The sequence below is a fragment of the Anastrepha ludens genome, chromosome 2, assembly GCF_028408465.1.
Source record: "Anastrepha ludens isolate Willacy chromosome 2, idAnaLude1.1, whole genome shotgun sequence".
NCBI classification, from domain to species: Eukaryota; Metazoa; Arthropoda; class Insecta; order Diptera; family Tephritidae; genus Anastrepha; species Anastrepha ludens.
In genome coordinates, this window is record NC_071498.1 from 35,547,980 (window position 1) to 35,574,879 (window position 26,900).

At 37.1% G+C, this 26,900-nt stretch overlaps 1 protein-coding gene across 6 annotated transcripts in view; it reads right to left on the reverse strand.

The window, feature by feature from the left end:
- LOC128868408 (probable ubiquitin carboxyl-terminal hydrolase FAF) overlaps positions 1-26,900 on the reverse strand; it is a 31,113-nt gene that overhangs the window by 3,128 nt on the left and 1,085 nt on the right. For 2 of the 6 annotated variants that reach the window (XM_054110479.1, XM_054110487.1), the window contains exons 2-18: positions 25,558-26,332; positions 23,163-23,311; positions 22,094-23,079; positions 21,605-21,862; positions 20,945-21,544; positions 15,046-16,437; positions 13,221-14,977; positions 12,848-13,163; positions 11,844-11,997; positions 11,587-11,737; positions 11,208-11,516; positions 11,022-11,133; positions 10,844-10,953; positions 10,366-10,717; positions 10,039-10,298; positions 9,403-9,973; positions 8,931-9,338 (exon numbers count right to left, since the gene is read on the reverse strand). In XM_054110479.1, the coding sequence (XP_053966454.1) occupies positions 8,931-9,338; positions 9,403-9,973; positions 10,039-10,298; positions 10,366-10,717; positions 10,844-10,953; positions 11,022-11,133; positions 11,208-11,516; positions 11,587-11,737; positions 11,844-11,997; positions 12,848-13,163; positions 13,221-14,977; positions 15,046-16,437; positions 20,945-21,544; positions 21,605-21,862; positions 22,094-23,079; positions 23,163-23,311; positions 25,558-25,820 (8,148 nt within the window). In that variant the 5' untranslated portion in view covers positions 25,821-26,332. Of the gene's footprint in view, positions 1-5,871; positions 6,003-8,857; positions 9,339-9,402; positions 9,974-10,038; positions 10,299-10,365; positions 10,718-10,843; positions 10,954-11,021; positions 11,134-11,207; positions 11,517-11,586; positions 11,738-11,843; positions 11,998-12,847; positions 13,164-13,220; positions 14,978-15,045; positions 16,438-20,944; positions 21,545-21,604; positions 21,863-22,093; positions 23,080-23,162; positions 23,312-25,557; positions 26,333-26,608; positions 26,741-26,900 lie in introns of those variants that run through there. The other 4 variants (XM_054110497.1, XM_054110514.1, XM_054110506.1 and 1 more) reach the window with 4 other exon arrangements.

The window sequence follows — 26,900 nt, forward strand, 5'->3', positions numbered from 1 at the left end:
ATGGTTTTGGTCTTAAAAGGTTCGGAAAACTTACCGCTAAGTTTCCCCGTGTACGATTTTTGAAATTTTTTTTCATTCCATTTTTATAACCTTTTAAAGTTCAAAAAATGAGCAAAAAAAAATTTTTTTTGCAAATTGTTGCATAACTTTTGAAAAAAATTTAAAAAAAAAAATCTGTCACGGGAAAACTTAACCAGGGCAACTCTGAAGACAACGCATATCTAATTTTTGCTTTCTGATTACCCAGGTGGAAAAACCGTGACCAAAATGGAGACCTGTTTCGTTTGGAGGTGGACGTCTTCAGCGCCATTTCAAGGTCGCGGGTGTTAATTTTTTTCAAAGTCAAAACCATTTTTTAAAAGCCAAGACATGTACCTTTAAAATAAAAAAAAAATTTTTTTTAAATATTCACAGGATTTGTCACAATCAATCCCCAAAAAAACCCTTCATTTCAGGGCCTCGAGACCAGAGACCCCCTTAATGAAATGCTCAAAAAAAAGGTGTTTTCTGCGATTAATTTTAAAATTACAGAGGAAAAACGAGGACGAAAGCGCGCAACATCAAAGAAGTTTGACCAACTGCTTATACGAGAATCGAAAAAAAAAACCATTTTTATCCTCAGAAGAATTGAAAAATGTTTTACAAGCGCCAGTAAGCAGTCGAACAATCCGAAATAGATTAATATCTGGGGGATTAAATGCCTATAGTGCAAGAAAAGTACCATACCTTAGCAGAAAAAACATAACCTGCAGATTATCGTTTGCAAAGAAACATCTACTGCGTGCAAATTGGAAAAACGTATTATGGTCAGATGAAACAAAGATTAATTTGTTTGGGTCTGATGGCAAGGTACATGTAAGACGACCTAAAAACTCTGCATACGATCCAAAGCACACGTTGAAGACCGTGAAGCATGGAGGTGGTAATATACTACTTTGGGGATGTTTTTCGTCGGCAGGAGTTGGTCCTTTATTCTAGATTAAAGATAAGATGTGCACTGCGGACTACGTAAATATTTTAAATAATGTTATGCTTCCATATGCCAAAGAAGAAATGCCATTGATTTGGGAGTTTCAACAAGATAACGACCCAAAACACTCCTCTAAACTGGCGAAGAAATGGTTCCAGGATAACAATGTAAAGTTAGTAGAATAGCCTTCACAATCCCCGGACTTGAATCCAATAGAGCACCTTTGGGGCATTCTGAAGAAGAGAATTGCCGCCTATAAGGCAAAAAATAAAGCAGATTTGTGGGAAAAAGTCCAGGCAGAATGGTTTAGTATAAACCCATCAGTTTGTGTCAAGTTAGTGGACTCAATGAGCCGGCGTTGCACCGCAGTCATTAAAGCCCAGGGTGCAACAACCAAATATTAATTTGTTTACAATTTTAAAAGTTTTGTTTAATTATCTTAAAGAGAAATATTTATGTTTATTAGCTTTAAGGACGTCGTTTCTATTATTTTTTCCAAGGACAATAAAATGAACTTCATGATTTCTTTTCTACAAATATGTAGCAAGAGTTGAGTACCTCTATTTTTATATACAATATAAAACTGTTTCTTTATAAAAAGATATGAACTTCAACAGCAAAAATTATTTTGCAAGAAATATACCCAAAAGAAAGAAAAATTCACATCGTTTCAATTATTTTTTCTAACACTGCATAAAATATATGAAGTTTTAATTATTTATTTTATATTTTTTATAGGAATATTAGGTTACGCTACAACAAAAACCGTATAACTAAAAAAAAAAACTTCGAGCATTCTTGATATGGAAGAAAATGCATTACACGGTCAACAAAAAAAAAATATCAAAAATCAATGCGAATGTCAAGCCTTTTAAACTTGAACAATATTATATTACAATTAAACGGACTACAAATTAAAAGATATGAAATATTACCGAAAATTAGTTGAATTTTTTAAAATTTTGTAAAGTGACGCTTCAAAGTTGTATGGTTTTTTTTTTGTATTATAAAACAAAATTATATAAATAAATAGTCAAAAGTTTACAAAATTTCACCCTTAATAAAGCGTCTTTCAAAAGTGACGCCTAGATTTCAGTAGCGAATAATTCCTAGACGCTACTTTTTTTATGTCATCTTTGACATTTTTCAAGTAGACAGATGTACAATTTTCGACGATACAACAATGGTCAATCGGTCAAAATTTAAGAAAAACATATCGGAAAAATAACGTTTTTTTTTTTGTAGAAATAATTGTGCGAATAGGTCAACAATTCAAAGGTTGGTGAACAAATTTCAAGTAACTGGTTCTGTCGAGGATAAAAAAGGACTGGGAATGTTGCTGCAACCTTCAACAACGATATCTCGACGTTTTACCCATAGACGTGCTCATAATGGACATTTAAATTGTGTCATTTATCATATATAATTGTTAAGAGCCGCATGTATTTTGAATAAAAAAATAGTGAAACCTCAAAGAATCAAAATTTGTGCATGTTTTATTTTAAAATAATATCTAGGTACGTCTTTTGAAAGTCCATTTCCAATTATACATATATACGTGCATAATAATGGGGCCGTTGTTTTGAGGAATTTTATCGCATAAAATAAAAAAATCAAGTATTCAATTATAATGAATAATTCAATTATAGTGAATAATGGCAAACTTCTACCGCTTGAAACTGTTTCCGAAATCAATTAGCTGTCAACACCCAAAATCACGAATATATTTTCATTACATTTACATTCCAAAAAGCCCATAACTATCATATTTGAAACATCAGATCGTCGAAAATATTAGCAAGTACTTGGCCTACAAAGAATTCCTGCGGTCATTTATAAGATATTGCTTTTTTCTAGTTTTTTCTTTTCTATTTAACTTAATTTTAACCTTTAGGACCTTTATATGCTAAAAATATTCAAAAAAAAAAAGTAATTTGTTTTATTTAAATTTTCATTTCTTTATTTAAACGAATTTAATTTAATTTCATTTCATTTTATTTTATTAATTTCATTTTACTTTATTTTATTTTTATTTATTTGATATTTTATTTTAATTATTTTATTTTACTTTATCTCATTTCATTCTATTTTATTTCATTTAATTCCCCTGTATTTTATTTTTATTTAAAATTTTTAATTTATTTTAAGTCGTTTCATTCGTTTTATTTTACTTTTCTCGTAATTCACTTGCTTTAGTTTATTTTCTTCTTATTTTATTTTATTTACTTTAAGGGAGAAAACCAGTTTAGACTTATCAAAAAATCGATTTTTTTTTTATTGCATAAATTGTTAGTATAACTACTCAAGAATATGTGGTAAAAATTTTAAAGCGAAATTCACATTATTCCCGATTCTATGAGCACTTCAGTGACTGTCCGTCGGCTCCGCACCGTAGCGCGCGTTAGTTAGAACTACGTTTTTCTCGAAACTATTTTGTTTCAACTGGTGGGCACTCTAGCTCAAAAAGTTATCGACCAATCGTTATAAATTTTTTTCGGAGCATTCTTTATTCAATCCTAATTCAAATGAACCTAATTCTGGGACTATATTATTATAAAAAATATTTTTCTTAAGCAAAAATGAAAAAATATGGTAATACATTGTGTTCAAGCGCCTCAAAGCGCCTGTCCATTACACCAACAGTCACATCACAAATCATTCTACTTAACGACATACACCGACTCATTCATGTACAGAGGCAAACCAAGTTACTTCGTGAATGATCGTATTACAAACATCATTATTCCAACATCAACCCTAACGTTCCAAACCTACATATCCAACATCGGTACCCACCAACCACATTACCCCATACACACGACTCCGTATTGGGCACACCATAATCACCAGCGTACACCTATTACAGGGTAATACACCCAACACCTGAGCCTTCTGCCAAGCAACAGTCAGTGTACATCACCTACTGGTATCCTGCCCAGAACTTGCTTCTCAAAGGCATCACCACTTCAGGAGCACAGACCCTCTTCTACTTCTAAAAGAAGCCACTGAAGAAAACATCAAAAATATTTACAAATTTCTGAAGGACACCGACCTACTCCGTCGTATCTGATTCAACATATAGTACATCACCAGACAGCCGAAAGCCTCTGCTCCTAGCGCTGCGTTTGCTTAGTTTACTTTTAATTTTATTATCATATAAGCTCTAAAAAATAAAAAAAATAAAATAAATAAATTTTCAATATTATTTTATCAAAATTAGGTTCATATTCTGTGTATATTCTTAGGAAACATGTTGTTAACGAAAAAAAAATTGTTATTGATTACGGAGAAAAATTGCAACTTTAGGAATGCCCACCAGCAAGATACTCGGATGGCGATCGTCCATGGACAACACGCTCTACCGCCCCTATTTCCAGCGGAAATGGCTTGAAAGAATTTTAAAGTGAACTTAAAAATATGAGTAAAATACCGTCTAAGTTTAAACAATTTCTGATTATTACTTCCTTGTTCAAAAAATTCACGAAGAACACCAAAATTTCGGCCTCCTAAACCGGTTTCCCCCATTAATTAATTTTTAATTTTTTTATTTTTCCTTTATTTTATTTTTCTTTTATTTTATTTATTTTACTTTATTTTATTTATTACTTAATCTATTCCACTTTATTTTATTATTGATAATGTAAAACAGCTGATTGTCAAAAGCATGAACACACTTTTATTTCCACGTAAAGTGCAGAATTTTGTTCGCACGTGATTTCCTCAGAATGGTACTTTTGCCCGAGCGTTTGCCAAGCAACCACTGATGCTCCAGTGTACGAAATTTAATAATAAAGCGTTATAACTTGAGTAATATTACCGAGTATCAATATATTTTGATACTCTTCGGTTGAGGCACAAATTGATTTAAAAATGTTTTATGGTCCAAGGTTATACCAGACCGTGTTTGTTTCGAGATGTGTGACAAATTTATATTTTGTGTAGATATATTTACAAAAACTATGCACACGTTTGAAATGCTCAAACCAAGTGTGAAAACTACTAACTAGCATTTAATTATTTTTTGTGGTACAATGTGACTGAAGCAATGGAGGGAATTCATTGAAACACATAAGAAAGAGTAAACAGTAACAAAATGCGTTGGAGGTGCCAAACATGTTGCAGAATAGCTATTAATTGTACTATATAATTTTTCCTTTACTTTTTTCTTGGAACACTCAAAACACTCAAGTATAGCAATACTTTCTATGAAGGTCGACTTCTCAAATAAACGCACACACAAAATGTCTTAACTCATGTATTTATAAACAATCAACTTTAATTTATAAATGTATTTTTTATCAAAATAAAATAAGGAGGCTAATAAACAAGACGAAAGTATCCAAATGAATATATCTCTTGCATACAAGTCGTAGCAAGTAGATAATTGAAAAATGTTGTTAAATGGGAGAAACAAATAAATCGTAGAAATATTTTGGTTTCAACTTTTTACTTTGAATTTCTTCAAAAATTCTCATGTTACTGAATGTAATAAAAAGCAGCAAAAACCACAAAATCATAGAAACTTATTTAATTACTATTTCGACTTTCCGCCAATTTTTTTCACAGAGGACACTTTCTATTTATATCAAACCAAATCAATTCTTCTAAAAACATCCTTTGATCTGGTTATGAATTATCGTCCTTCTTTGTGATTGACTGCAACTGTGATTAAATGCAAACGAGTGAACATGAACAATAAATAATAATGCGCTGCAGTACATACATATGTTTGTGTAAGGCTGAGTAATGCGGAATGACGGCAACAATTAACACAAGCGCAAAGGATGCTGGATAGAAAGACAGTGTGTGTTGTGGGTGCTATTGTATTTGTTGTTTTTTGTTCTTGCTGTTGCAGTAGATTTGCATACAAAGCGAAAACGATAGTTTTAATTTCAACTAACTTGGCTAAAGTAAATTATACTAAACGGCTTGAACTGTTACCACGTTGCTGTTGTTGTTGTAGCTGTTGCTGGTGTTGTTGTTGATGTTGTTGTAGCTGCTGTTGGTGATGTTTACTAATTCCCACGGTACGCTAACAGTGGTTATGACAAAAGAGAAATGGTTTTGGTACATAAGAGTGTATGGTGTATGTGTATGCGTGTGTGCGTTGTTTTAATATTTATATATTTTTTTTGTTTTTGTTTTTTTGTGATTTAAGCATAGTGTATACAGTGTAAATGTGGGCAGGACGCAAAGGTAAGAAGAGAACAGCCGAAACAATTAAGATCAGAAGAGTTGGTTTCAAAATGCGTGAGTTACACATGTACATATGTATGTATATGGAATTATTCAACTATCAAACATTAATTCATGTCGGGATTTCATTTTTATTTAGCATTGGGATTCTTAGTTTGCCGAACAATACGCTAAGGTCTAGGTTAAACACTTTTTATATAACAGCAATAACAATTCTTAACAAGATTTATGCATGATGAGGACATATGAGTTTCCGGAACGCATTAGACTTATATTTTTTACAAACTTATTTAAAACATACATATCTGTATATTAATGGAAGAGAAATTAGCACTGGTGGGGTATATGCAACTGGAATGTTACGAGTCGAAAAATACCAAAACTGAAAGTACGTGCGCGAATAAGACTCTTAAAATAAAAGTTAAAAAAATGTTAACTCTCGCACACAAAATCCAATAAAACTTAAGTACCTTTAACGTACTTAAGTACCTGAAATCAAGTTCGCGATACAAAAAATTTAAATAAATAGAAAGAACTAAAAAACTTAAACCCGCGTACCAGAAATCAAGTGAGCGAGACAAAAACAAAAAAAAAAAAAACAAAAAAAAAAAAACAAAAAAAAAACAAAAAAAATAAATAAATAAAAACACAAAAAGAAAACAAAAAATAAATAAAATAAACAAAATAAAGCGAGCAAAACAAAAAAACACTAAAAAACTGATACGTACGCAAGTCGAAAACAAAAAATTTAAGTATCAAATAATTTAACTCGCGAAAGAAGACGAGAATACTAAAAACTATTGCTTTAAGATCTATCACGAATTTTAAAGCAAACTATTTCCTCAATATATAAAGGGTTTTCCAATAACAGGTGTTATTTTGAATGTGATTGCGCTATCGAGAGATGATTAACGACTTTTTATGGCCGAAATTCGATGGTATTGATCTGGAGAACGTTTATTTTTAACAAGACGGCGCTACGGGTCTACGGGTCACAAAAGAGACGAAACCATTGATCTTTCGCGGAAAAAGTTTCAGGACCATGTTATCTCTCGAAGAGGTGATCACAATTGACCACCGAGATCTAGTGATTTAACATCTTGTGACTTTTTTCTTTGGGACCACGTGAAAGAGAAGGTCTACGCCAACAGCCCAGGGTCAATTCAAGACCTCAAAGATGCAATTTGTGAGGCTATCGAGGACATAGGGTAGCCTCTTTGCAATTCGGTTATGGAAACTTTCATGAAAAGGATATTGTCCTGTAAGCGTGGTCGTGGTGGTCATTTGCCTGATGTTATTTTCCACTATTAACGACATACCTTCCTCTTTATAATGAAATAAACATCCGATCATTTATATTAAAAAATAGCATTTTTCTTTGAATATCAAAATAATACCTCCTATTGGAAAACCCTTTAGTATAGAAATAAACCTGGATAAGCGAAAGCTAAAAAGTTCGATGTGTATGTACCTTTTTTCGATGTCTTATAAGGGTATCTAAAAGCCAAGTTTTTTACCTGAAAGGTTTGTATTATACAGAGGACGCTCAGTTTTCTTAAATAGGGTCCAGAAACTGGAGAAATCTTTCCTTGCATCTAACTTCCTAAGAGCTTAAGATTTGAGTTAAGTTTTCTGAATAGTCATTTTTTTACAATTTTATTTGAAGGTATTATTGAAAACTTCGTTTTTGATCCTTATATCAATGCGACAAATATTCTCAAACACATTTCGAATCCTCTATACCTTCAATCAGATATTGGGAGAGCACATATATCGAAACCACGAAGCCAAATCGGAAATATTAATTAGCTCAAGAAAAACTACTTAGGAATTCTGAGCGTTCACTGTAATAAATCTGTAAAGTAACATCAACACTATTCTCTATTTGACATTCCAAGAATGTGTAAAAAAAATTGTCACAACTGATACCAATAAACTAAAATACATTTGAAAATTTGCTAATTTTACAAAATAGATGTGAATATAGGGCCATATTTGTATATAAGTATATAGGTATCCAGCCCTTGAAAACTGTTATTTCATTCATAAGTTAAAATTTTTCATTTATAAAGCTTTTTGATTGTTAAAATAAAGGGATTTTTTCAGTAGCTACAACTAGTAAAGTTTCCTCGCATAATTTATTTATTTCTGAATCAGCATTTTGTTGTTGCGAATAACTATTTCTATCATTCCTCTGAGCGAAATACTCTTACTCTCCTACCAATTACTCTTTCAACCGAACTATTCTTGAGCAGCAGTTGTTGTGTGTTTGCGGTTGTTATTTTTGTAGCTAGTAAAATATTCAATACACATTTTTGGGAAACGACCTTTCAGGTACAGTCCTTGGCTGTGTCGTTCCGATGACGTAAACTTTTCTTAGGAGGCTTTCTTGTGTTCATGATAAACAATGTCTTACACACATAGTATATGTATCTCTTTCGTATGTGCACGATATTTATAAAATCGCAGTATAAGATTTAATTAATATAAGAGTATATTCTTACAGTTATTATACACATTCACTCGCTGAATTCAATACCCAAAACAAATCTAAACAAATAAGTACTGAAACGTAACACTTATATAAGAATAAACAAATATAAATCAGACTCAACATAAACAATCGTAAACACAATCAAAACAAGTACGCTAGTAGATACGCTTTAAAAAATCTTTGAAAATCTCATTTACCCGCTGCTCTGGTATGCTTAGGAGTGTACGAGTACATTAGAAATGCTACTGTCGACTTTTAGGGGGGAATTACCGTTTTGGGAGAAAGCGCCAGCTGCTTCACATTCGCCGTCAAACCGTTTATGTTCGCCTCTGTCGTGGCTGCTTGTTGTTGTTCAGTGCTATTTACAGCCGTCACAACACTACCGCTAGTGCCGCCAACACCGCCAACACCGCCTCCACTGCTCGTAGTGGAAGTGGTTGTAGTTGTTGCTGTGTGACTATCTACCGCAAATGTGTTTGCAGCAGACCAGTCAATGGAGCTACCCGGTGCCATGCCCACTATAAACGGTTTGTGTGCTGGACTCGCGGGTACTGTATCACTTGTGAGCGCATCACCCGCTACGGGTGCCTGCAGCGTCTGCGCTATTTGTTGCTGTTGTTGCTGTCGCTGCGTCTCTTCAGTCGGTTCAATATCCGACTCATTAGTCTCTTCTTGTTCCTAAAAATAAAAAAAATAAAAACAATTATTGGTTCACAAATTCAAAGCTTTTCATTTAGCCCACCTCTTCAGGGCATAACTCATACGCCATGGACCATGTATTTTTGGCGGATTGTGAACGTTCCAGCATGTAGCCATTTGTGTTATCATTGCTCTGTGCGGGTGGTGACCACGAATATGAATTGTACTGACAACTACGTTGCCTCTCCAACTCATCCTGCAACCATTCCACTGCCATGGTCCAATGCCGTGCGATACTGGCATTCGAGTTGAGCATCTGTAGGGCCACATGTGATTTGTGGAATAGTTGTGTAAGGCATTTGATTATTTGGTATGCACGCTTTTGGTAATGTGTCTTTGTGCGCTGTATCGTCTCCAACAGACCTTCGCGCTCCTCCGCTACACCGTTGAGCGCATTGTGTATGCGATGGTGCTGCCATGAATCTTTGATTAACAAAATATGCAACAGCAACTCGGTGTGATGACGCATGTCGTGACAATAAGCAAACCCGCATTGCCACAACAGTTCAGTTAATACAGCACGTGAGAAATGCGGATTCTCCCAACTGCAGTATTGTAGTAATTTTATACCTTCTTCACCCACAGCTGTGTCCTCTATTAGCTTCTTAATATAACTGCGTAAACAGGAAGTGGAAATTTTTAATTTTAAGTGAATTTAATTAAATACCGTTTCAAGTACCCTGTTCGATTGAAGAGTATGTCCGCACATTCCGGCGATAATGGCATCAACTCTTCGCGACTTATGTTTTGATCTTTGTATGGATTCTCGAGCGGTTGTGCATTCTGATTCGAATTCTGACACTTGTCGGAGATATCGCTGCAACGTATTAAATGCGAAACGACCTGATGCAGCTTGCTCAGTTCGGGATACTGATATTTGATCGACGGACCGGGACCTTCGTCCAAAGCGACTTGCATAAATATAAAGGGCACATTCAGCTACGAAAGTATTGAAAAAATAGAATTATAAAAATTAGTATCAAAAGCATTGCTTTAGTTTGCATACCTTTAACAACTGTTTCTTTTCTGGTGTACCCAATCCCACGTACATGCTGAACAAACTGAAATAGTGCGGCAAATGTTTGCCATAATCGACGGCCTCACACTTCAACAGCTCCAGTACGCTTATTAAAATCTGTTCACATAGATTGCTGCCTTCGTAGCCAACCAGCGGCTCGTCGGCTATGGCAAAGTGACAGAAGAAAACCACCAATTTTACAAATACAGTTCGCACTTCCGGAGAGGGGGCCATCAATATATATTCGCCCAAACGGGACTCGGGATTGAGAAGCGCATTGTTGGCAAACCATTTGCGCACCAACGAGGAGAAACGAATGTGATGTGATAGTGTGTCATACCTGAAAACAAAATATGCAACTTAAATCTTAAATAACAGGTGAATTTCAAATATCACAATAATTTTGGCAGCGCAATTGAGATTATACAAGCATTAGCAAATTCACATGAAACACCTTTGGACCTACCATTCTATAACTGGCCCACGCAGTGATTTTTTCGTTCTAAAACCTGTGTGGAACAAGAATTGTGATGCTAGTTGCACGCCCAGTAATGAAAGCTCCTCAGCAGCTGGTGTCTGGAGTAGGAAGTAAAGAGAAATATTGCAGCATATATAACCATTATAAGTAGCACAAATTTACACACCATTTTGTCGGGACGTGTTGAAGGAATACTGCAGCTAACTAACTTCTTAATGAAATTGAAAAATTCTACCGAGAAAATGCTCTTTGAGTGCAAAAATCGTATATTTTGGTGACTATAAAGAAAAAAGTTAAAAGTCAATTTTTTTTGTTGCGTATAAATATTTTGTATTCGTATTTCCTTACGCACCGTACACTGCGCTCGATTGGTTTTGGTAGCGGCAATACGAAATTGCGGCTCTCTGCCAACGACAACTGCTCCACACAAGGCTCGAATTGTACGGGTTTTTGATCGCAACGCGTATAGAAGAGCATGTATGCATTCCACCAACGCTTCTGACGTCTGTATTGCATGCGCTTTAAATTGTTATCATAAATCTCACCCATGTAATCACCACCAAAGCATTGTGCTTTCAACTCCTCATCCTCATGCATTTTACATTCGCTCACCTCACCATCGTCGAATTTATACCATTGCTCCTTGCCAGTGGAAGGATTTCTGATAAGAGATATAATTGAAAATATTTGTTAACTTTTGTGGGAAGGTGTTAAAACATCGTTCAGCTTACTTAGAAAGTATGTAACTAAAGTAATGGCCACCGGAAGCCTGTCCGCTATGTACCACGATGCCAGTTAACTCATATTTAGTGGTCTCGCTATTTGATTGACAATTGTCACCCACCTCGACGACTTCACCCTCTAGTTTGGCCAAGCCAGAAACTGAAATAGGAGGGGAAGGAAAATTAGATTGGAGTAATAGATGCTTTGTGCACATTAAAAGAAAAAATATATATATATGTACATATTTAAGTGCACAAGTACTTACCTGTATATGGCTCCATATCAAGTACACGTGGGAACTCAAAGTAATCATTAAATTTAATAGCGCAAACGCGCTCGTAATCGTATTCGAAACGCTTTAATTGAATGGCTAACACAGGCGGAAGTTTTCTTACACACAACCGCTTAATTGTAACTACCTGTAATAAATAAGTAAAAATGCACATTGATTGAAATATAAAATATAATCGCTTTAGCGACAGCAATGAAGAGTAGATAAAGATTTAAGTTTAGTATAAACCGATAGTTATTAATTGGAGTATCGCACGATAAGCCTCAAGATGATATAAAAAGTTGTCTTCTTGCTCCGACTGCCCGCCGCCATGAACTTTTGAATACAATTTTTTATACTTTCAACAGACGCAAAAAAATCCTCACAGTAGCACAATCAAACACCAATCCTATTTTAACGGTCAACCATTACTGAGATGGAAAATTATTGTTTCCTGAAAATAATATTAGAAATTGTTTTTGCGAAAGACTCCTTTCATATTCATTTTAGAATGGTGCATTGGATATTTGTTTCCATGCTGAATCAAATTCTTGAAAAACACAATCTATATATAAAATTTTGTTGTGTATGTAACACTATAAAATTGTTGCGCGAGTTTGCGGAACTTACAAGCCTTGGCTGTATATAAATCCGGGCCGTTCCGTAACGTACTCCCGACTGTCGTGGGGAAAGTAGACAAAATTAAAACTTTTAATCAGTTATTCTGCTACCAGGTGGACGAAGAAATCTACGGGCTAACTTTGCTATTAACTATAACTGAATGATTTTTGCAAAAATAAGCTCAACCTTGAGACAGCTAATATTCTACAATACATAATTGAAACAGTAGAGAAACACCATCTGTGCTTGAAATTTTTTAGATACCATTTTGAGCTCAAAATTCTACTCAACAATTAAAAACACCCACTTATTCAGCTCCATATAGTTCTTAACACCCAACCTCGCCACGTTCACTTATTATCGAGTGATTAACTTACTTTTTTATCACATTTATCACAATGGTATGCATCAGCTCCTTCCAACAGTTCACCCTTTACATACTGCTCCAGTGACTCTGTTAATGAGCTATGATTTCGTATATCCACACTAAACACACTAAAGGGCTCCTCTTTGGAATAGCGGTGCGGGCATTCTTGGCAAATCTTTTGATCGCTGAAGGAACCACCCAAGGTAGCATTCATTAGTTGCGTATGACCTAATGCCTTGAGACCTTCATCCAAGCTTTCGAATAATGACATGAAAAATTCTACAGCATCTTGTTGCTCACGCAAATTCACCGGTTCCCCTTGTAACCTAAAAGTTAGTTCGTTAATATATAAAACACATAAAAATTTCGTTCGCTCAACTTACTTGAAGTACGCCCACAGGCCACGTGGCACATAGTATTGTAGTGCACTATGACCCAAATGGGCAAATATCGCCTGTACATACTTCAATATAACCACATGATAGTTTTTTCGTATGTCAGTGCTGCTGTTATCTTCGCCGCCAGGACTGGAAAATAATGCACTATTAATACTAGTTACATCCGATTCGCCGCCAAAATCTTCATTTTCAATTGTTGCAGCACCGTCGGCTTTCAGTATGCCGACACGTATGGATGGCACCATATACAATTGTTGCAGCACCGAATTCATATAGCACGTCGCACCGGCATTTTTCAAACCACAAAATCCTTTAACAGGTCGTGGGCCAACTGGTGGCAGAAAGTCCCATTCTCGCAATGGCTCCGTATCGGTGCACACGAAATCGATCAGTGTATTGGTCAGCAACTTCATATTAGGAACACAATTCTGACAAAGTGCTATCAACAAATCGCATGCCGCCGCTATGGTGTGTGGACTACGGCAAACGGGTGGCGGTGAAGTCGGATTTCTCAGCTTATTGAACTCTCGCAAGTGCAGATATTCGCATGATGACGGAAAGAGGAAAATGTCAACAAGCTCTTCTATCAGGTATGTAAATTGTGCCTTTGTTTCAGGCGACAAGAAGAACATCAGCTCTTTGGCCAAGCACAAATGGCCCTCCAACAGATCTTCATGCACTTGTATATCACCAGTGAGTAAAACATTTTCACGTATCTTTTGCAACCATTTGATCTCCTCAGTCAGCAGTACAGAACCAATGTTGAGCGGCCAATTGCACACATTTCCATATGATAGTGTGCGACAAAGCAGTTGAAAGAAGTCAGCGCATGTTGCCTCGTATTGTGGCACCAACGTTTTCAACGAATTCACCAGCAAATTTACCATATAGGCGAATGGACGTCGGTCGCCAGCACAATAGGTGCATGAAAGGAATAGCTGATCGGCAGCAATTTGACGTACGTGACGCGATGGATTCTTTAGTATAAGCGAAGTAATGAATTTCGGCCAAATGGTATCATTGCTCAACGCCTCATTAGCACTCGGATTAAGAACCAATGAAATGGTTAGCACATCTAAAGCCTCTTTGCACATCGCGAAATCCTGCGCATCCGGCATTGTGATGTCATTAGCGAAGTCATTTTTATTGCCAAGCGCCTGTAAATTTCCACACGATGACGACCAAGCCAATTGTATGACTGCCTTAATGGTCGCAATGTCCGGACAAGACCACTGCAATGTCGAGCTGAATAGTATGCGACATCGCTCACCTTCAGCGCTCGCCGAAAGCATTTCCGCAGCCAAATTCTCGGCTAATTTCGTGGATATGGCGCGCATCGTGCTTTCCGAATTGTTTGGTATTGAATTCAGTATTTGCTTAAGTATTTCGACTTGTGACCGTGCACCAACATCGAAATCGCGCAGCATTGGCTCATCGCCGACACGCGACAGCACATAGCCCACCGTGTAGAGGAACAACCTGGCCAAGCGCAATACACAATGGAAAGCGGCACGCTTAGTGTGCATATCGGCGTTGGGTAGAAAATTATTTTTGGTTAGCAACTCCAAAACGAAATGCGCACAACCAGAGTGTAACCAAGCTGATTGTACTAGCAGCGCAGATTCGCCACAGGGATCCAATGCTGGTATAAGCAAACCATTCAAAACACCCAAATTGTACAGCACCTGCGCAGGAGTGCCGTGGAGGAATAGCATCTCCGGAGTGCACTCCTGTGGGTTAACCTGGAAAAGATATTCATAAAATAAGCTTTAATAAAAAGCAAGAAAGTCATATCTTAAGTATATTTTACCTGATCATTATCAAAAGCTGTGCTGTTTTGCACTCCAGTACTGCAGCTTCCAACATTGCCGCCGGTACTCATACCAACAACATCAGCCTCTTCGTCTTTGGCGCCACTTTGTCCAGCACTACTTCCAACGCCAGGTCCTACACTCACAGCTACACTACCACCACCACCATCGCTCTGTACCTGTCCCTGCACGCGGCACATCGTCTGAAGCATCTTTACTGTGTGCCAATCGCATGGCAACAGATGCAACAGCAATTTGGCACTCTCGCGCAAACGTCCATGGTCCAAATCGCTGCCCAGTTGATAGAGCTTCAAGAAAAACTCAGTATATTTGTAATTCTGTGCGATAATCACACCGGGCAGCGTGCTTTCTGACTCGACGCGCTGCATGTCGGGGCAGGGTCGTGGCGGTGAGCCAGTACTCGAGTCACTCGAAGAATCCGGGCTACTGGCAAGCCCCGGGCCAATTGGTGTTAGCTTTGCTGTGAGTATCATTTTGTCCCGAATGGTATACTGGTAGAGTGGATTGATCTCATCGTTAATCTCGATTAGTTCGCCATTATTGTAATATAAATCAACTTTAATATTAGCAGGAGAATTGCTTTTAATACGTTTCAATAGATTTCGCTTGAAGGAGGCCACGGTTTCATTACTGTGTGTAGACACTTCAATATCATCAATGGGTCGTCCAGAATTTTGAAAGCGTATATAAAGACTAGTATTTTTGCCGCGAGTCACGCGACTAAGTGGCAGGAGATAGCGATCACCGTTGAACGAGCGATCACACTCTTTTATGTACTCTTGCAATACTTTTATAATGCGGCACATCTTTTCAGCTTCAATAAACCGATCTTTTATGTCTTTGGAATCAGCATCGGATTGACTAGGATCATTTGAACTGTTGCTACCAATCGTCTTGCCCAAAATGATGATGTTACTGTAATGGGTACGCAACCGTTCACAGCATTCTGCAATGAACATTTCATGAAAATCACAAATGCTTTCCTGTAGACGCGGCCCAAGCGCTGTCGAAACCTCTTTTAGAAGATCAATAGCCTTATTGGCGATTTCCTCACCACCGGTGGTAATCACCCGCCACAGATAGTCTTTGCCGATGAGATCCTCATTATCAAGTATGTAGCCACGATGTATTGCTTTCAGTTTATCTTCCTTCGAGTTTACGGCCTTGAAGAAACGTTCAAAGCATTTGATGCCACTTTCCGTAAGCAATTGTGGATCTAATTGCAGTATGTTATTTTCGAAAAAGTCTTTGTTTATCCCGGGATCCAGATCCGGTTCTTCACCCATTAATTTACCAAACCACCGGAAACACTCTTCTCGATCAGATGGGAACACAGCATTCACGGCCAGGCAATGCCATATTTGTTTAGCCTGGGCAAAACAAAAAATGTATACTATTATTATATATTAGAATTAAAGATATACTAAATAAATATGAATACTTAATAAATCAGCAAATAACAAATAATTAGCTTAGATTAATCAGGACGGTTAAGTTTCTTTCGAAAAAACTTCCCGCTATGCATTTTGCTTGGGCATATAAATAGCAAAATGCATAGCACACATCGCACATTATAGTTTCATTATACCTAGTTAACAATTTCTAAGCAAAAATAATTTATATGTTAGACCACAAAACAGGCGTAACAAAACAAGCCATGTGTACTAAATTGTCCAGTAATTATTTGCAACCTACTTGGTCAAAAATGTTTAGTTGGGAATTCAAAAAAATTGTATTACATACTTTTTAGGTATAAAATAACTTAACCCTTAAATGGCTGATGATTCCACCAAGAACCAACCTATTCCTTGAACTTTATGAACTGAGGCAGACTGGCACCATCAGCACAAGCCAATTATCTTGGCGTAATTATTGACACCAAACTTAGTTGAAAATCCAATATCGAGTATAGAGCTAAAAAGCAAACATGGAGCCATATGTACCTGAAAAGGATGCTAGTCTCCAACCAGAAAACTCACTCCGGTCTTACGCTGCAACTGTTAGACCTATTCTTATATACGGGTAAGGCCCACCAAACGGGCGGTGGCCTGCAGCCGCTAAACGCTGGAACCAAACCTAACTTTGAGAATACCAAAATCTGCTTGTACAAGGTGAAGTCCAAAATAAAAAAGACTGACGTCATACAAATGTTTTTGATGGCTCCATCTTTTTATTGAGTTAGTGCCAGAGTTCATGAGTGGTTTACACGTTTCAGAGATGGTTGTGTGGACATAATGGCAATGAACATACGGGCCACCCAAAATCAGTAATCACCAAAAACTCCATCGAAATTGTTCGTAAATTTATCAAAAATTAGCCGAAATCATCGTTGAAATTCATGGAATCGGAGTTGAATAGCTCCAAAACATCGATTTGTCGCATTTTAATTGGGCTTACAAAAGGTCCGTGCACGTTTCATTCCGCTTAAGTTAACTGAGGACCAAAAATTACTCAGAATTCAACATTCGAAAGACCTCATTGAAAAGGCGAGAAAAGACGAAAACTTCCTTTGCAACATTGTAACTGGTGATGAAACGTGGTGTTTCCAACATGAACCTGAAACTAAGCGTCAAAGTGCCGAATGGAAGGCCCCAGACGAGTCATCACCCAAAAAATAGCGTTTGAAGCAAACAAAAATCAAGTCGATGCTCATTTGTTTTTACGATTCCAAAGGAATTGTCCACAACAAGTTCGTGCCAACGGGCCAAACCGTCAATGCAATTGGCAATGAAAGGAAAATGTTTTGCGTCCGTAGAGGCCATCAAAAAGGCTTGTTACGACATACTGAACGACATTCCGGTCAATGACCTGAAACACTCTTTCGAAAAGCTTTTATATCGCGCAAAACAGTGTATCGAGGCCAAAGGGTTATCAGAACAATGATCCTGCCGATTCTATTTTAGCTCAGTCTTATTTATTTTGGACTTCTCCTTGTATTCTAGTAGCGGGTGTATTTTGCTCGAGTGCAAGCGATGCACTCAACTTACTCAACCATTTATTACTTATAGATATATGAATATTAAATGCACAACTGCAACTAAGCGCGGTCAGATTCAATGAAATGGAGACCTAGACCACTAAAACGTATGGTTACAGCAAGATTCCTCTGCAAGGACCATCATTTTCTACCATCACCTCTGGCTACCTATTGCCGAGCTTTCACTTTACCAAATATTTCTTTGTGGTATTTCCATCTAGAACAGATTGGAGGAGAAACAAAGCTAGCATATTCCAGACAGAAGCCTGCAAGGCCATTTTCGACATAACGTAAGCTGGAACCGAGATAGCTATCTTCACGGGAAATCAGGCTACTATAAAAGGGAACATCGAGGGTAACGAGAAGTCGGATGAGCTTGCTTGGCTAGTATCCTCCTAAAGCTCGATCGAGGCGGAACCTATAGAAATTGCCTTCAGCCGGATTGAGGCGGAATTATAAATCACTATTACAAATTTGCAAGTAGACGATGTGCAATGCCCAGGAAGACCTAGCCTGACTATAATGCTTCAAAAACCAAACAATTGCTTGGGTATGGTCGACCAGACATCTCAGGACTAGCGGATCATGCAGCGAGATTAAATATACCACACACCAATATATGCCGCAGTTGTGAAGAAGTGGAAGATAAGGAAACTCTTTTCGCTATATTTGCAATTGTCCGCCTTTGTCAAATGCAAGATTACGAGCTTTCGGCAAACCACTCCCCAACAAAATTGAAAAAATTTCGGGATTGGAATTTAGGGCTCTTGATTTCTTTCTAGATACAACGAAGTGACTATTATAGGAAATAGCACTCTTAAAAACTCAATATACAAAAAAGCATGGGATTGTGGTAACAGAACAGCGCCAGGCCATAACTAAGTGTATCGCGGCACAGAAAATACAGCCAGTCAAACAACTATAACAAATCAACGGCGGTCGCCTTAGCCGGATGTGTTTGCTCGTGACTGTCGATCGATGAGGAGTTTGTCCCAGCACCCAATAAATAGATTCTTTATATATAATATATATGTATATCATATAATATATACATACATATATAAATAAACGCATTTCTTAATTAAAAATATGCTTCCAATACTAAACAAATATGAGTTGCGCTATGAGTATTTTTCCGCCCGCGAGAAGTTGTTTGCCTGAGATCTTTCAAAATACAGTATATTTTTTATATAAAACTGCAAAAGTTGAATAAATGTTTTTATGCTCTTTTTAGTCGGTCCCATAAAATAATTTAGAGTAAAGATAATTTATCGTTTTAAATTATAGGCATTAAAATGTTCCCCACGCGATCCACTCGCGTTTCCCGAAAAGACGTGTCTACTCTAAGATTAAGAAACATTTGCTCTTAAAATCTGTGATATTCTTAGTATTATGCTTTAACATATTTTACGAAAATTTAACACAAAAATTCAAATCGATTAAATAGTTTTTAAGGTGTTTAAAGAAAAGTAGCCGAAAACGAAAAATTTGGTACACAAATACTAATAGGACTATGAATAAGTTCGTGCGGTTTTTTTTCGAAATTTGAAACTTTATTGACGTAAAATGGTTACAAAATTAATATTCAAAATATTGTCCATCGCTTACTACTACTTTTTCCCATCTTTCTGGCAATTCACGGATTCCCTTTGTGAAAAATTCGGTCGGTTTTGCCGCAATCCACGAATCGATCCATTTTTTGACTTCATCGTAATTACGGAAGTGCTGGTCAGCCAGGCCATGTTGCATCGATCGGAAGAGATAGTAATCGGATGGCGCAAGGTCTGGACTATACGGCGGGTGGGGTAGGACATCCCATTTGAGCGTTTCTAAGTATGTTTTGACCACTTGTGCAACATGTGGCCGAGCATTGTCATGTTGCAAAATAACTTTGTCGTGTCTATCGGCGTATTGCGGCCGTTTTTCTCGCAGTGCTCGGCTCAAACGCATCAATTGTCGTCGGTAGACATCCCCCGTAATCGTTTCATTCGGTTTCAGTAGCTCATAATACACAACACCCAGCTGGTCCCACCAGATACACAGCATAACCTTCAGGCCATGAATATTCTGCGCCGACGTCGATGTTGAAGCATGGCCAGGGTATCCATACGTTGCCCGACGTTTTGGATTGTCGTAATGGACCCACTTTTCATCGCCAGTCACAATTCGATGCAAAAAACCCTTTCTTTTGTGCCGTTGAAGCAGTTGTTCGCATGCCATAAAACGGCGTTCAACGTCTCTTGGCTTCAATTCATACGGCACCCAATGGCCTACCTTTCGGATCATTCCCATGGCTTTTAAACGTTTGGAAATGGTTGATTGATCAACTCCCAAAGTTTTTGCAACCTCTTCTTGCGTTTGAGCCGGATCTTGATCGAGCAATTCCTCCAATTCGGTATCCATGAACTTTGGCGGCGCACCCTCGCGTTCTTCGTCTTCCAAGCCAAAATCACCACTTTTAAAGCGTGCAAACCACTTCTGGCACGTTCGCTCAGATAGAGCATGCTCACCATAAACTTCCACCAAGATACGATGACTTTCGGCTGCTTTTTTCTTCATATTAAAATAATGAAGAAGAATTCCCCGCAAAAACACATTATTTGGCACGAAATTCGACATTTTCAAGTGTGGTAAAAATATTGTTGTTTACGCTTCAAATAAAAAACTTATACTGACGTTTGTGCCTTACGACAGTAGCTCTCCAATGAATGTTTGGAAATGTGGATCGATGGAATAATAATCAAGTTACGCCATCTGTTGTAAAACCGCACGAACTTATAAATAGACCTATTAATACATTTTAAATATCTTTGAAAGGCATTTGAGATTCGCCACAAGCCTTCTTTTAATTTCAATGGAAACTCGCATGAGCATACTAAACAAATGTGTAATCCACTCACCTGTTCGGCACACAACCACAGTTGTCCATCCTTCAGAAGAAATTTAAGGAAATCCAGGCGCTCTTGTATTTGCATATTATGTGGATAGCGTCCATCGATGCACAAGGTGTTTGGCTCTACGTTTGGCATTTCAGCAATCATCGTACGAATTTTATCCAAATACGTAGTCAAACTGTTCGTCACTACTATGACCAACGTATAGTCATTCTGCAGTCGCTCAATCACTTGTTGACGGTTAAGTGTTTGCTGCGTGCGCGGTGCATGGCTTGGGGACGAATCATACAAACAACATATTTCACGTATCAAGCGCAAGGCGGGCAACACCCAATTATCGCCAGTTTTCAACTCCTGCACACATTTGTCCAACCAAACAATTTTTTGCGCATCACGCTCCTGGGAGCAACTATAATCCAATATTTTCACGTGCGCTGCTAACGCTTGATCCAATACTTCTGGCGGTATTTCCTGACTGTGCGCGAGCGTCCAGAAAAGTTTCAAAACTTTTTGCGCCATTACACCATTTTTATCGTCCTCCGCAAGTCGTCTTATCAGTTCGAGAAGACGTTCACGCTGACGCTTATTAGCGGTAGTCATACTTGCCTATAAACAAAAAGAAACATATCATTTTTTTCTAAGTTCGAGATAAATATTCCTTTTTACCTGAAATGATTCGAAGAGGTGGTCCAGTTGTTCGGGCGTAAAATCCCATGCCAATTTCGCCAAGAGATCATGAACGTTCTTTACAATCGCCTCATGCTTACCAGCTTGTGCACGCCAGACTGCATCCAAATCCTCTAGCGTCAACGCATGCTCTTTGATCAGAAAGCGTATTATTTTTTCCAGTTTCTCCACATATTGAGGCTGATGCAATGAGTCTTTGAGAACGATGCCCAAGACATCAGAGTCTTTGATCCAGTTCTGAGAGAGAATTTTAAAATTACAAATAGTGATAAAAACAGGAATGAAAAATCAAGAACGTCTTTAAAAATTTTGCTATCTACTACTTATTATTATTTTTTAAGAATGCTGCTGAAGTTATAGTCATTGGGCGGATATAGTTCAGTAATTGTGGTAGACTAAATTGTCATAAGAACATCATCATATATCATAATATATACATATGTATCTGCTTCTTCTCATATCACTTACCGCCATTCGCTCTGCCGTCAACCAGTCCATTTCATCATCCGGCAAGCAGTGTTGTAATTGCTGGGTACGATGCGAATAATACGACACAGAGCTGAGAACCTTATTAATTTCATTTAGTGCATTCATTTTGCCATTAAAGCTAGACACTTGCAGTAAACGTAAAATCATTTTGAGCCGAAACATTTCTAGATCACGTATTAAATCTTCTTGTCCGGGCAAACGGCTTGCTAACAAGCGTGCCGACTTCACAATACCGTTAATGTAATCGTTGCGCCCCTCCGGTTTCGCTTCACGCTTCAATTCATCATCAGAGAAACTATCCAACAAATCCAGCACCACATTCCATATCGGCATGAAGTATTTTGCGATGGTGGCAGGTGTCAATAGCTCATAGCACTGTCCAAATGGACGAAGTAGGCTGAAAATCAACGCTAGAGTCACTTTGTTATCCTGACTATCGTCGGACACCGTTGCTATCTTGGCTGTTTTGTTGCTCAAATCTATACCCGATACCGAGGACTCGACTCCACTTTGTTCTTGGTTCTTCTTTAGCAATTGAAAACCACAATTGAATCGTTCCAATAAATTATCAAAACCACCCAAATAGCCGAAACGATTGATCAAATCAACAAGCCAGCCTCGAGGGTTCTTAGGCTCTGGTGGTGGCTTAGCGAACATTTTATTGTTGTCCAATACACCCCACAGAAATTCCGGAGGAGCAAAACATCCCGGTTGACGTGCCGCATTAAATGTGTTGAACTTATTTTCCGGATCAAATACCATTGCAAGCAAGTCCAACAGATAGGGGTTATCGCGTGGCATATGTATGGCAATTAAATGTAATAATTTGCCGCAAGACAATAAAATGCAATGATGAATATTATATTTCCATGAATTCACTGCCTCGTCGGTAAGAATTTTTGCAAAGGAAGTGGTTAGGGCGTTGCGATAAAATTCCACACATGGTTCACAATCATGATCGACACCTGAAAATAAGAGAATATTATTAATATGCTATTATTTTTGGTGATCGTATGTAAATGAATTACAACATTTGCATCATATGTACCTGCTGCAGTTAGCGCAATTGCTGCGTTCAACAGCACTTCCAGCTCCTGTTCTGGCAACACCGGTACCACCCAACGTGGATTCGAGATCTTTTGCGTTAGCGAACGCAATTTAATTGTTGGAAACGATGATATCAACTTTTCCGGTGTTCTTCAATATAAATATTTTTAAGGGCACATAAGTTTAGCAACATTTTCGGTAAAGTGCGAAGTAAATAGCAAATTGGCAAGAGAAAGAAAACCAATTAAATACTAATTGCATTATGAGTCATAAACTTAATACTGCAAATGGTGTGTTCATTATTTAGCATTATTTTTGTTGTTTTGGCAAACACTTCTACTTATCGTTTCGTATACTATGTGTTTATTCTTTAACCGATAAGAGAGGAATTCGGCAGCAAAATCGAATAAATATAATTAATAAGAAAAAGGAAAATATAATATATTCACATATGAAACAGATTGGAAGGTATGTATCTTAAGTTAAATGAAGTAGTGAAATTCGGAAAACACATTTAGATAAAGATGTTGTTTGCAGATTTTCTTCATAGAAATTATTCATCTAAATTATCTGCCCTTAAATCTTAAAAGCAAATCACGATTCAATGCAGTGTTGTTGCTCTGCATGCCTTTTTTATATTTGTATTTTGGTAAATTTTTATTCTGCTATTGCTGATCGAACATTGACCCAAATGTGATGGTTGGGCACATTTTTAAAGAAAGCTATCAAAATAATTGGTATACAAATTACTTCAAAGTTTAGTAACTCAATATGCTTAAGTATCCTGTATGCGTGCCGCTGTGTAATGATCTCGGTAAAATTTGTTGTCCCTCTTTTAATGCTTAAAGTTTGCAGATGATGTTAAGTTATTTGTACAAATCAGCTATATTGAAGATTGTTCCAATCTTCAAAAGAATCTCAAACATCTTCAAGATTGGTGTACCATGAACCACCTACACTTGAATACCGACAAATGCTGCGTGGTATCATACAGGAAGAAACCTAATCCTTTTATCTATAACTACTCTTTGAACAATATTATACTTAGCAGGAAAGAGGAAATCAAAGACTTGGGCATAATCTTCGATTCAGGACTTACGTTCTCGAAACATCTTGATTATATTATCTCTAAAGCTTTTTCTATGATTGGATTTTTACGTCGTAATACGGAAGACTTTTCAGATCCCTTGACTTTGAAAGCACTCTACGTCTCCTTAATTCGAAGCCGACTAAATTATTGTTCTCTAATATGGAACCCACTCTACCATTGCCATATAAATAAGATTGAAAGAGTCCAAAAAATCTTTACCAAATATGCGTTGTGTAAGCTGCGCTGGCCTAAAGGGCTCCCAGATAGATAGACGCAAATTGATTGGACTGCAAAGCCTTGAGGACAGACGAATCTACTTTTCGATTCTCTTCGTGTATAATCTTTTAAATTTCAATATAAATTGCTGTGAGTTACAGAGTTTAATTACATATCAAACAAACCACCATGATTTAAGGCAGGTTCGCTTATTTGTAGATCAACGGTATAGAACTAACTATGCCCTCAATGAACCAATGGTGAGATGCATTCGATTCTGCAACAATTATCCTAGCCTCAACTTTAGACTAAGTTTATATAATTTTAGGTAACAATTGTTTATAATCTTTAACTAATAATTAAAAATTGTCTAATATAGTCTGTAAGAATTATTTGTAGACTGAATAAACGAAATAATTAGGGGCAAAGAAACACGTTACTAAAAATACAATGATTTACTTTGCATCATATTATATCCACAAAATGGGGATCCCCACTTTAATTATTACATAATATAAACATACAATCATAAATTGGATCGAAGCAACACAGCTTAAAGTGCGAAAAGCACGGTTCATATAAAATGCGATAACATTAATAATCGAAAACACGCATGAGTTGACTAGAACGTCACGAATTTCCTGGCATATTTGTATACTCGGGAATATATAAATATTAATGTACTTAGTGAATGGTGGTTTCAAAATAAAGACCAATGTTAATATATTTTATTCAACAATAGTCGCGTTTTAAAATTCGAATTTTTTATCTAAAATTTACAAATATATGGGAACAATTTTAAAAACAACGTAATGAAACAAAGGAAAATAGAAAAAACTGAACTACATTAATAGGGATACTCGTATACTCGTGCATATAACACACAAAAGGCAAATGCTAAATATTTAAATGTATTTATTATGAGAACCACCACACCCGCTTACGTTACTTTCGCATAGAGATACATATACATTTATGTATGTAGTACATGCACATATGCATATACAAATTTTCAATAATTTTTGTATACATAACTAGTTTACTAAACGGACTTTCTCTCACTACCTTTTTCCCATTATAAGAAACTTACATGTTATCCACTACCGCCGGATTGGCGACTGGCTCACCACCCTGTGTAGTTGCGTCCGCATTGACTGCCGTAGGTGGAGGTGGAGGTTGTTCTACGCTGACGCTACTACCACCTCCACCACAGCCGCTACCAGTGGTTCCGGGCGACGTGCCGCTATTACTGTTTAAATTGCTGTTTGTATTGGTAGTGGCAACATTTGAGTTGTCGGTACCGGTGCCACCGCCACCTCCTCCGGTCTGGCGGCCGCGTGTATCAAACGTCATTTTTTGTTTGCTTGTAGTTAACAGAGGCACTGGCACTGCTGCACTTTGAAACTTAGATGCAGGTTTTGCTTTTGTTGAGATATACGTTTCTATCGCTGATACAATAAACTATTATTTTGGGTTTGTCCAAATCTCTTTGACTAATCGGTACTTAGACAAGAAGAAATTTAAACCATGCCAGGGCTTACACTACTTTTGATTACACTCCGCTGCCAGCTGCGCCTTTAGAGCTGCAACTGTTTGCTGTTGTACCTTGTTGCTTCCTCCGTCGTTCGTAATTTCTATAATTAATATGTAGCGTGACTTCAAGTGGTTGCAGTTGCAATTGTTAACTTTTTTTTCTGGCTATTGCTTGTTTTCTTATATTATTGAAGTGATTTTAATTTATGTGTTGCTCTCTGCTCTCTTACTTCCCTTGACCCTTTCCACAGCAAAAACTATTTGTTGTTGGTGCTTTCGGCCAGCAGACTGTCGGTCATTTACATATTCAATAAGAAGCAAAAATCCATAAACTGCAAAGAAAATCAACCCAAAGAGTAGACACGTTACAATTAATGTGAAAGGAACCACTATTCACAATCAGTTGAGGAATATGAATGGAACAAAACAGAATGGTGGAATCCGTAAAGGAACAAAAAGAAACGGAAAATCGATACTATTAAAATTTGTCAGACGGTAGGTCGGTCTCACATATTTCGTGCCATTATCATCGAAACATTTTGCTACACAACATACACTTTTAACGTTTAGATACAATAACTAAAATAAATCAGATCGTAAAAAATTACATCACTTTGTGTATGAACCACTGCAACCAAAGATTTCCTATCCTCGATCAGGATCCAAATACTTATTTCTTATGATAGTTTTATATAAATATTTTCTGCATTCGAACTTTGTTTAATTCACAATTCCAAAATCAAACTATTAATTGTTTTCAATAATATTCATATTATAATTAAAGTTTCCTTTCATTACGTGTATTATACACCGGTGGAAGTTGATGACTCTAAAAAGGAGGTAGAAATCCGAAGAAACATGTACATATGCGTAAAAACATATCCAACTTAAATTACAAAT